The sequence below is a fragment of the Hyla sarda genome, chromosome 3 (assembly GCF_029499605.1).
Source record: "Hyla sarda isolate aHylSar1 chromosome 3, aHylSar1.hap1, whole genome shotgun sequence".
Lineage (NCBI taxonomy): Eukaryota > Metazoa > Chordata > Amphibia > Anura > Hylidae > Hyla > Hyla sarda.
This window is the reverse complement of record NC_079191.1, coordinates 344,368,465-344,380,595: the sequence shown is the minus strand read 5'-3', so window position 1 is coordinate 344,380,595 and position 12,131 is coordinate 344,368,465. Positions and strand designations below refer to the sequence as shown.

The window sequence follows — 12,131 nt, the reverse complement described above, 5'->3', positions numbered from 1 at the left end:
CCGGCAACGGCTCAACCTCTCTGACTGCTGAGATAGGCACGGTACAAGGCGTTAGGCAAGAGCAAGGTCGGACGTAGCAGAAGGTCAGGGCAGGCAGCAAGGATCGTAGTCAAGGGCAATGGCAAGAGGTCTGGAACACTGGCTTGGGACACACAACGCTTTCACTGGCACAATGGCAACAAGATCCGGCAAGGAAGGGAAGGGGAAGTGAGGTTATATGGGGAAGTGTACAGGTGAACACACTAATTAGAACCAGGCGCCAATCAGTGGTGCACCGGCCCTTTAAATCGCAGAGAGCCGGCGCGCGCGCCCTAGGGAGCGGGGCCGCGCGCGCCGGGACAGCACAGATGAGGAACGAGTCTGGTAAGCGGGCCGGAATGCGAATCGCGAGCGGGTGCGTCCCGCATCGCGGATCGCATCACGGCTAGGGACATTATTGCAGCGCTCCTGGTCAGCGGGTCTGACCGGGGCGCTGCGAACAGGAGAACGCTGCGAGCGCTCCAGGGAGGAGCGGGGACCCGGAGCGCTCGGCGTAACATTTTATATATATATTGGTTAAAAATTCTGTATATATTTGTCCCTGCAGCTATTGCAGGTGTATCTCTGTGAGGAGGTCAAATACAGGAAGTGAGGGTGGACAAGCGGGGCTCTGTGCAATGATGAAAGCAGGACTCTGTACACCGACTCACACAGCATGATGACTGACAACTTTGGAGTCTGCACAGAGCCCAAACTTCCTGTATTTGGTCTCCTCACAGAGACACACAGGCAATAGCTGCAGGAACAAAATTACCACCCCCCCCCAAAAAAAAAAATACACATTTTTAACCAATGTATATTACAAATATACTGTACATATAATTTATTAGTATATGTATTAGGGCTCGTTCACACGACCGTCTGCGCCATTAATAAATGCCAGTTATCAATCCGTTTGATAATTTTTCAAAGGGGTTGCAAATGGCTGTAAAATAATGGCATTGATGTCAATGGAATTTAAAAAAAAATCCTTTATCACCTTTTTGCACCCGTTTGCTTCCTGTTCCATTTTTTTTTACGAGGGAAAAGATGGTGCATGCAGTATTTTTTCTCTCCTCAAAAATAATGGAATAGAAATTAATATTATAAATTTAACATTGAAGTGTATGGCAAACGGATGAGTATTTGTACTACTACCCCCCATCATGGAACAGAGTCTGTTCCATGTTGGGGGTAGTAGTACAGGGGCTGAGGGATTGATCGCACCTGGTCTCACTTCTGAGACCCGTTGCAATCAGAAGTTATTAAACAGGAGCAGGCAGCATGCTCCGTTCCCCTGCGATGTACGGTGTACTTTTACTTTCATTTTTAAATTCCCTGCTGGGAGCCCTGAATGTCCGGCACCGAGGAGTTATTCAGGGCTCCCGGTGGGGTTTTTAAACTTATAGTGTGCATAATGACCATATAATCATATTCCCCCGACTTGTATATATATATATGTATATATTGTATTATACAGTAAATGATTGTATTATAAATGATTCCCCTGCTGCCCGGTCTTCTAGCGCTATCACAGCGCACAGCAGGGACATGTCAGCCCATTCCCACCGCTCATCTCCGTAGCAGCCAGGAATGGAGGAACCTGTCCCCCCTGTGCGCTGCTTCATTCATTCACTGCTGCCGCCGGTTCCTGACATGTCACCGCTGCTGCCCTGCTCCAAGCGCAATCTGACCGCACAGTGGGGACATCTAAGTCTATTCCCCATTGCTCATCTCCGTCGGGTACGCTTGAAGCAGGGCAGCAGCGGGGACATGTTGGGAACCAACGGCGGTGAATGAATGAAGCAGTGCACAGGGGAGAGTGGTCCCTCCATTACTGGCTGCTCATCTCTGTCAAGGTATGGAGGTGAGCTGCGGGAATCGACTAACATGTCCCTGTTGTGATAGCGCTAGAAGACCGGGCAGCAGGTGAATAATTTATAATACAATATATACATGGGGGAACAAAATATACATGGAGGGAATAAAAAGATTATACAAAAGTAGGGGGAATATGATTATATGGCCATTATGCACACTATGGGGGAGATTTATCAAAACCTGTGCAGAGGAAAAGTTGCCCAGTTGCCCATAGCAACCAATTAGCTTGCTTCTTTCATTTTTAGAAAGGCCTGTGAAAAATGAAACAAGCAATCTGATTGGTTGCTATGGGCAACTGGACTTTTCCTCTGCACAGGTTTTGAGAAATCTACCCCTATAAGTTTAAAGCGCATCTGTCATGAGTTTTTTGCCCCCCAGACTACTACAATGTTGTTACAGATGTCCATAGCGTGAGTGTAACCATGCCTTTATCGCTTTTCCTCCTTCTTTTATAACTTATAAAATACATTCATCAGGCACAGTCGGATAGGCGTGGCTTGGGGTTTGCAAAGCCCCACCGCCGCCACGCCTATCCTCTCCTTTCAGTGCTGGGACCGCTGTGTAGTAAGACGCAGCGCATGCGCCCATCCCTTGCTCTAGTGCTGCACCTGCACAGTGAGCGCATAGGCAGCGGGAGTGAGCGCTCACTGACATTGCACGTTAGGAGGGGCACGTGCGCTGTGCATGTACTATGTCTTACTACACAGCGAACCCAGCGTTGAAAGGAGAGGATAGGCGTGGCAGCAGTGCCAAGCCACGCCTATCCAACTGTGCCTGATGGATGGATAAATGTATTTTACAAGTTATAAAAGAAGGAGGAAAAGCAAAAAAAGGTATGGTTACACTTACGTTATGGACATCTGTAACAACATTGTAGTAGCCTGGGGGGGCTAAAAACTCATGACAGTTGCACTTCAAAAACCCCGCTGGGAGCCCTGCCTGGCTCCCGGCAGGTAATTTAAAAATGAAAGTAAAAGTGCACTGTATATCGCAGGGGAGTGGAGCATGCCGCCTGCTCCCCTGTTTAATAACTTCTGATCGCATCGAGTCTCAGAAGTGAGACTCGGTGCGATCAATCCCTCAGCCCCTGTACTACTATCCTAAACATGGAACAGACACTAACGTAGTCTCCTTAGCCACTGGCAGACTCCCGCAGCTGGGGAACTACTACTCCCATCATGGAAACAAGTCTGTTCTATGATGGGAGTAGTAGTAGTCCCAGCTGCTGGAGTCTGTAGGCAGCTGACTTTTCATACGAACAGATGAAAAACGTATTCAAAAGGATGCCACTAAATGGCTTCCTTTTGCATCTGTTAGTAGTATAGTCCTTTTAGGAGGCAGTGACAGAAGAAAAGCGAGATGGAAGACAACGGCCGTGTGAACATAACCTAAGGTATTATCTACATTATAAAAAAAAGTTTTTGCTAACGATAGGTACACTTTAATTTGGTAACAGACAAGCAGTGTGAATTGACGTTAGTTCAGAGATGTGATATTTTTCCTTTCTCTGGACCAGATTCCTTAGGCGTTTTATCATGATATCATTTGTATGATATTTATACATGCACTATTTCTCCCGTTACTATCTTCTGTCACAAAATAACGGCAGTTATTAATAAGGGGCTATAACATGTTGAAACGGCTATTAGAAAAATCCCTTAGACTATAATGGGATTTTCTAACGGCCGTTAATGATTTTGTAACTGACGTTTTACAGCTGATTTTCAGACGGAACTTCGTGCGGATCTTTAAAACTGAGTATTTTTGTAGTGTGAAAGAAGCCTAAGACAGCAACTTTCATTCTTCATTGTGTTCTGGGCTGCAACAATGTTTGATGACAGATAAATACGTCTTAGGGTACGTTCAGGTTCACGAGCGGATCCACAGTGCATTTTGCGCTGCCGATCTGCCGCTGAGGGACCCCTACAGAATGCCTCTAGATGTGCCTGCTTGGAGCGGCAATACGCTGCTACGTGCAGACACACTGCTGCGATGTGTGAGTAGCTGAGCATGCGCGGTGTACTCGCACACATCATGGCCGCTCCTCCTGCTCCCTGAGCTAGGCCGAGAGCAGCCACGATGTGCAAGTATACTGCACATGCAGGCGGCGACTCGCACGTTGCAGTGTGACTGCTCGAATCGGCAGATTGTCCCTCCGAGCAGGCACCTGTGAAGGCAGCATACAGCGGTCCTTCAGCAGCGGATCCACAGCGTAATACATGCTGGGGATCCGCTCGTGTGAACGTACCCTTAGGCCTCTTTCACACTATGAAATAGTTCCGTTTAGGAACTTCCGTCACCAGTTCCGTCACTATATCGGCGAAACCCGGCCGTTACAAAACCCCTGACAGCCATGACTAAATTGCATTGCAGCAATTGCATGCTGTAATTTTTCCGCCACGATGTCCTGTCACTGTATAACGCCCGTAATGAATTACGGGCATGTACGGGTGCAAACGGACAGTTACAAAACCCCATAGGCTGCAATGCGATTTAGTCACGGCCGTCAGGGGTTTTGTAACGGCCGGGTTTCGCCGATATAGTGACGGAAATGGTGACGGAAGTTCCTAAACGGAACTATTTCATAGTGTGAAAGAGGCCTTAAAGTAATTTATTGTGTGGTGATGGGACCTGTCCTTGTGTTAACCCCTTGAGAATGCTTGAATTTTTGCACTTTCAATTTTTTCTACTCACCTTCTAATAATTATAACTCTTTCAATTTTCCAACTACAGACCCATATGAGGGTTTGTTTTTTTGTGTCACCAATTGTACTTTGTAATTACCTCAATCATTTCACCACAAAATCTACCATGAAACAAAAAAAATTATATTTGTGGGACGAAATTGATAAAAGAATGATTTTATAACTTTTGGGGGTTTCTGTTTCTACACAGTGCACTTTTCAGTAAAAATTACACATTATCTTTATTCAGTAGGTCCATATGGATACAATGATACCCAATTTAAATTTTTAGATTTTTCTGTACATAGGTTTGAATGAGGGCTCGTTTTTTGCACCATAGTCTGTAGTTTTTGTTGGTACGGTTTTGTTTTGTTGGGACTTTTTTAGTCCCGATAGGGGACTATTACATGCATACTTTAGATTGCACAGCATTGATCAGTGTTATTGCCGCACTTCAGGCTGCCATGGCTTCCTGGATCATTGGGGAACCGATCAGATGGTGAGGAGGCAGGTAAGGGCGCTCCGGTTGTCCTCACAGCAGCGGGGATGTAATTTATTACATTTTAGACGCTGTGATTGATGATGACTAGCATTAGCCACAGGTCCCGGCTGCTGATAGCAGCTGGGACCCACCTGCTATGAAGCATGCCCAGGAGCTGAATCATAGAATGAAAGTGGGTCCTTTAAAGTGTTTCGTTTCTGTCTTAATTTGTTAACATAGAGACCCCAACAGGACATTTAATGGGAGATTTATCAAACTGTGCGAGAGAAAAAGTGGAGTGAATTTCCCACAGCAACCAATCACAGCTCAGCTAACAAGCTCTGGTGAAGTGAAATCTGAGCTGTGATTGGCTGCTATAGGAAAATCACTCCACTTTTTCTCTCACACAGTTTGATAAATCTGGGCCTTAGTGTACAGAATTAGGTATACAACATAATAATACAGCAAATATAGTGCTGGTTAATCATATCCTATCTGTTGTCAGTGTTTCTTCGGATATTTTGTTATATCATGCCTGATGAAGAAAGTGAAATTATATTTAAAGCTTGCTGATTGAAGCGCACCTGCACTTTTAAAAAGATTTTTAGAAACCATCAATGTTTTGTTAAATTAATCCTTCAGAGTGGTGAAAAAGTATGCTTTTTTTTTTCTCTTACTGCTGTTGTTAATCCCCTGAAAGCCCTCTGGTCAGAGATGACATGGAAGCCTTGATTTACCTTTCAAGCACATTGTGGAAAGCAAGCAGGCTCTCTCTTTACCCTGCACAGCACAAGCTAAACTATGTCCCCAATTCCTGTCTTCTTTTTTGGTCTCTCTCCTGTTAGAGATGGAATTCCCCAGGCAGCGAACAGCAGTTTGCAAGGAACTGAGATACCTAGTGGTAAAGACTTTATTTTTTTTTTTTTCTGGGGGGTTAGTTAAGTGATTTACAAATATATTTTAGGAATCATGAAGCCTATCAAATCAAGGGAATTTGTTTGGCTTTTTAGCATTCATTTTATTTTTGGCAGAAATTGAAAGTTATCATTTTTGCAAGGTTGCTGTTTTATATCTGTCACTGAGAACAATAAACTATAAGTACAGATTTATTAATTGTCCAAAGTAAGCATCTCCAACTTCCTTATTAGAATGATGATTAAGATGGGGGTAGAAAGAAGCAGAGATTTCTATCACTATACACATTGTGCCTTTCACTTGAAAAAACATTTGACATGCCCTAGAGACGTATTTAATTACCTGATCATTGTTCAGACTGATCGCTAGAACTGTAAGCACAGAAATGCATGCGACTGAGCACTTCCCTCTCCACATGTCAAGTTTGGCAGGGCCCTTTAAAAAACAAAGTTAATTATACAGCTATGAATAGATGAAAATATATTCTGTGATATTTCATGCGTACGTATACTATTATATTTCCTAAAAATGTTGACGGTTCCAAAATTTTATGTATTTACAAAAAATTTATTTATAACACATGAAGAGATACAGAGAATAAACATATCAAGGTATATAAGCAGATCCTGAATTTTGTATTGAACAGGCTTGACAGGATACATTTTTACCATAATGTCAATTTTTCCGGGGAAGCCCCTCAGGTTAAAGAGATTTATTTAAAGGGGTACACAGGAGGAAAACATTTTTTTTTAGGTCTTTATAAGTCAACTGGTGCCAGAAAGTTAAACAGCTTTGTAAATTACTTCTATTACAAAATCTTTACCCTTCCTGTACTTTTTAGCAGCTGTATGCTACCGAGGAAATTCTGTTATTTAAAAAAAGCGTTTGTCTTGTCCACAGTGCTCTCTGCTGACACCTGATGCCCGTGTCAGGAGCTGTCCTGAGCAGCATAGGTTTGCTATGGGGATTTTCTCCTGCTCTGGACAGTTCCTGATACAGACATCAGGTGTCAGCAGAGAGCACTGTGGTCAAGACAAAAAAAAGAAATTAAAAAATAACAACATTTCCTTTGTAGCATAAAGCTGCTAAAAAGTACAGGAAGGGTAAAGATTTTTGTAATAGAAGTAATTTACAAATCTGTTTAACTTTCTGGCACCTCTTGATTGAAAATTTTTTTCCACTGGAGTACCCCTTAAATATACTATGTGAGTATTCTGGGAGCCTCTTACCCCCCTCAGATCTGGGCAAGATAACAGAGGCACATGAAGTAAATGGGAGAACTGCTCATGTGACATACGTTCCATTCATTTAGGCATCAGTGGGGGTCCCAGAGGCTGGAGCTCCATGGTCAAAATATTATAGTATATCCTAGTAAAGGAAGCTTTATGAACCTGCTATTTTGACTTGGAGCATTGGAAATACTGTAACTAGGAGAGCTAACATTAAAAAGGTAGCAATGGTGAGGAGATTTTCTAAGCATTCTGGATCTGGTGTGGTCTGCACTGTGTAAGGTTTGGGATTCTAAAACCGCATTCTACAATGCCATTGGATACTGTATAGAAATATGCAAAACTAATCCTTAAGCTCCAAATGATCTAGTATCATAACCTTTTGACTATTCCAGCTCCAAAGGATCCCTGGACTAGATGATTTATGAAAAAGAAGCAGAAGACTATAATTCCACATCTGAAGGCAAATCCATTTCCGTTAGAAGATTCATGCTTCAGCTATTCCATTGTACTTACATCTTTATTAACATTCTGATTACTTAGTGTAATATGTAAATATTCACATTTGTTGGTTATTAAAGTCACTTACCAAATATCAAATGTGTTTTTTAAGCAATATTGACATTTTAATGTGTGAAAAAATAAAATTTTACTGAGGCAAAATAAAAACCCTAAAATGAAAAAAGTATTTTTCCCACATTTATGCATTGGTTATATATTAAACTCAGCGCCAGGAGGAAGAGGCGGATCTGCTTCATATGACATGGGGGTGTCCGCTAGTAAGAAACTTCTGGGATGGTATTCAAAATCAGATAAGGGGAAGATTGGGGATTAGGTTGGCCTTGTCTCCAGAGGTGTTTTTGTTTGGTACGATTCCCAGGCTGCCCAAGTTTAAGAAGAAGCATATTCAAAACTTATTGATTTTGGGGAGACTAATAATTATGAGAATATGGATATCTGTTAATGCTCCTAGTATTGCAGAATGGGGTATAGAAATCGAGAGACTAAAAAGATAAGAGAAAATAAGGTGGGGAAAAAACGAAAAATGTAAGATGGTTTGGAGTAAGAAATGGGGAGCCTGGAAGTCTGCTCAACAGTAGAGATGAGCGAACTTACAGTAAATTCGATTTGTCACAAACTTCTCGGCTCGGCGGTTGATGAATTTTACTGCATAAATTAGTTCAGCTTTCAGGTGCTCGTGTTGGCTGGAAAAGGTGGATACAGTCCTAGGAGACTCTTTCCTAGGACTGTATCCATCTTTTTCAGCCCACCGGAGCACCTGAAAGCTTAACTAATTTATGCAGAATAAGTCATCAACTGCCGAGCCGAGAAGTTCGTGACGAATCGAATTTACTGTAAGTTCGCTCATCTCTACTCAACAGCAAAAAATGTATGAAGTAGATAGTGAATGAAGAATGAAGGAGAATAGCATTAGTAAACTAGAAATTATTATTATTATTTTTTTGTGTGGGGAGGTAAGGGTCAGAGAGGTGGGTCAAGGGAAAGGCGGGGATCATGAAAAATGTTTGTATTGGTATATCAAAATGGTTTGTGTTTGATTTTGTCTTTTTAATGCAAACAAAAATTGATAAAAAAAAATTAAATAACATAAAAAAGTATGAAGCTGGCACTTAGACTTTTTAACACGTGCATGTTCCTTCACTTGCAAGGATCCTTTCACACTATATGTTGCTCCGTTTTAAAGACCCATTATAATGTTCGGGTAAGAAAACCATTAATTAAAAATGGCCATTACAAAATCCCATTCAAGTCTATGGGATTTTTTTGATTATCCGTTATTACCAGTTATAGCCCATTATAAATAACCAACGTTATTTGTGACGGGAGAAAAATTAGTGCATGTAACGTTTATTCTCTCGTCACAAATAACGTCTGTTATTCATAACGGGCTATAACGGGTAATAACGGATAATCAAAAAATCCCATAGAGTTGAATGGGATTTTGTAACGGCCATTTTTAAGGGTTTTCTTAACGGGACATTATAAAAAGGAGCAACATATAGTGTGAAAGAAGCCTATCTGATGGTGTAACCTGGGTCAACATAGGTACATTGGCAAGTAAACAGGTGTACTATCCCCCACCCCTTATAAGCACAAAATCAATCAACTTTATTAACAACCAACAAATTGTACATACAATATACCTATATCCAAACCTTAACCCCTTAAGGACGCAGCCCTTTTTCTCCTTAAGGACTGAGCCCTTTTTCGCAATTCTGACCACCGTCACTTTACGAAATAATAACTCGAAAATGCTTTTACCGAATATTCTGATTCTGAGATTGTTTTTTCGTGACATATTCTACTTTATTTTGGTGGTAAATTTTTGGCGTTACTTGCATCCTTTTTTGGTGAAAAATCCCAAAATTTCATGAAAATTTAGCATTTTTCTAACTTTGAAGCTCTCTACTTGTAAGGAAAATGGATATTCCAAATAAATTACATTTTTATTCACAAAAACAATATGTCCACTTTATGTTGGCATCATAAAATGGACATATTTTTGCTTTTTGAAAAAATTAGAGGGCTTCAAAGTAGAGCAGCAATTTTCAAAAATTTCATGAAAATTGCAAAATCTGAAGGGACAGATGTTACAGAACTACAACTCCCAGCATGCCTTGGCAGTCTAGGCATACTGAGAGATGTAGTTTGGCAACATCTGGAGGGCTACCGTTTGGGCACCACTGTAACAGTGGTCTCCTAACTGTGACCCTCCAGATGTTGCAAAACTACAACTTCCAGCATGCTGGGAGTTGGTTTGGCCTTCCTAGTGGTTGCCACAGTAAAGATCCCTTTACTTTCACTTTCATTCCCCCCCCACTGTAGTTTCCCATGCCATGGCAACCCACTGTCCTGCCCTGCCATTGGTCAGAATCAGTTCTGACCAATGGCAGGGGATAGGAAGAGATCACAGCACTGCAACCTCGCTTCTATCCCACAGGATGATCAGGGCTGTCACTGACAGCTCCGATCATCCCTATTTTACGGGTGATCGGGTCACCAGAGTCCCGATCAGCACCCGGAATAGCAGAAAATCGCATGTCTGAATTCACATGCGATTTTCTGCAATTGCCGACATGGCGGGTCTCAGGACCCCCCTCGGCGATGTGCCAGGATGCTTGCTGAATGATTTCAGCAGGCATCCCAGTCCGGTCCCCAACCGGCTAGCGGCGGGGACCGGAATTCCCACGAGCGTATGCATACGCCCCACGTCCTTAAGGACTCGGGATGCAGGGCGTATGCATATGCCCGGCATCCTTAAAAAGGTTAAAACCTATAATATCTATGATGGAAATCTGTATATACAAAAAATAAAGTGATGAAATGAAGAGATTATAAACACATATTTACATCACTCCACTACTGGTCCTGATCCTAGATGGAAAGAATTAGCTAAGATTTAGACAACCAGTCCCTGGGAAGATTGTTGTTTTGTTTTTTTTAACACATATTTCACTTATTTGCCTATGACAGACACCTAGCCCATGTGGCTATTTTAGAGTGCTTAAAAACACTGCGCTCTAGAATAAAGGGGTATTTCAAAGGACAGAGATTAACATGTCTGATCCCAGAGGGTCCAGCCACTTGGGGTTTCTGAATGCCCGGACATCGTGGAGGGTCCCAGCGGCCTGACCCCCCCCATACATGTCTAGGGGCGGAGTACCCCTTTAACGTCTGCCATATAAAAAAAAAATGTATTGGTGGTCATTAAGGTTTTAATTTACAGTCAGTTACATGCATGAGGGATAGTCTGAATTGGATCCAAGCACCTAACCCAGGAGACAACAGTTGCACTGCAATGGAGATGCTGAGTTCTCTGTGGGAGGGCGGAAAGGTGATTTTTCTTATTAATCACAAACGTGATGTAAAGGGAAATTGGACAGGCTGGACAACAGTACAATATTATTAAAATATATTAAATATCATAAAAATACTTTGCAGCACAAGAGCATAATATACAGTTAAATTGTTGTACAGTAGTACCCTTTCAGCTATTTTTATTAAATGGGGTGTGTGTTATACATTAAAATGTGTATTGAGTCTGCATGGGCATGTTTTTTTAATAGGAATTAGTTTAGAGGAAATTTTGATAATGTTTGGATCAAGTATTGATAAAGTTTAGATGAAATTAGATTGATATCACTGATTAGCAACAGCAATGGATGGATGTAATGTGGTTGTCTATTAGTATAGTTTTTTCATAGTTTTATTTAAGGACACAGCCCATTTTGACCTTACAGGGGTACTCCGGGGAACTAAACCCATAGCCCATCCTTTCCCTCTCACCAACCTATTTGTCTAAATATCATTTATTATCCCCTCATTCAGCTGTCACTTAAATGCGAGTGAGTAAGAGGAAAACATCATAATCAGATCATCCTTGTCTTTGTGCAAAGCCCTCACTAAGGGTGGGTTCACCCTACGTTTGTAGTGTACGGGTGCCGGATCTGGTTGGAGGGAGCAAAAACCGGCCACTCCCATATCTATCTATCTCTAAGAGCTTTACTGTGTCTATGAAACTACTTCAATAAAGAAAGACCCTTGTTTGTACTTCACACCTTGCATGCTGGACATTTTCTTTCTCCAAGTTGCTGAGCAGTGAAGTCAGAGGCTGTGCCAGTGGGTCCACGCACATGCGTGGATATTGACTGGGTGAGCTGTTACTATTGTATGTATCTTGGACAATATCATGTGTTCTACCATGCCTGGATGTCTACTGGCATGTCTGTAATTGTGGAGAAAACAGCTTTAATAAATGTCACATGCAGTATGTAAATGAGGCTGAAGTAGTCAACAAGCATGTGACTTGCTGAAGTAGTAATGGCACCCCGGGCTGTAATGATGCCTACTCATACTGTAAGCATTCCTATCCAGACACGATTGACAGCCTAGCTGTAAGCA

General features: G+C 42.0%; 1 protein-coding gene across 1 annotated transcript in view; it reads left to right on the top strand.

Moving 5' to 3' along the window:
* Positions 1–8,341, top strand: part of LOC130361062 (uncharacterized) — a 30,957-nt gene extending 22,616 nt beyond the window's left edge. Inside the window, exon 8 of the mRNA XM_056563624.1 lies at positions 7,604–8,341. Coding sequence (XP_056419599.1) covers positions 7,604–7,636 — 33 coding nt within the window. The 3' untranslated portion in view covers positions 7,637–8,341. The remainder of the gene's footprint in view (positions 1–7,603) is intronic.
* Positions 8,342–12,131: the final 3,790 nt, after the last annotated feature.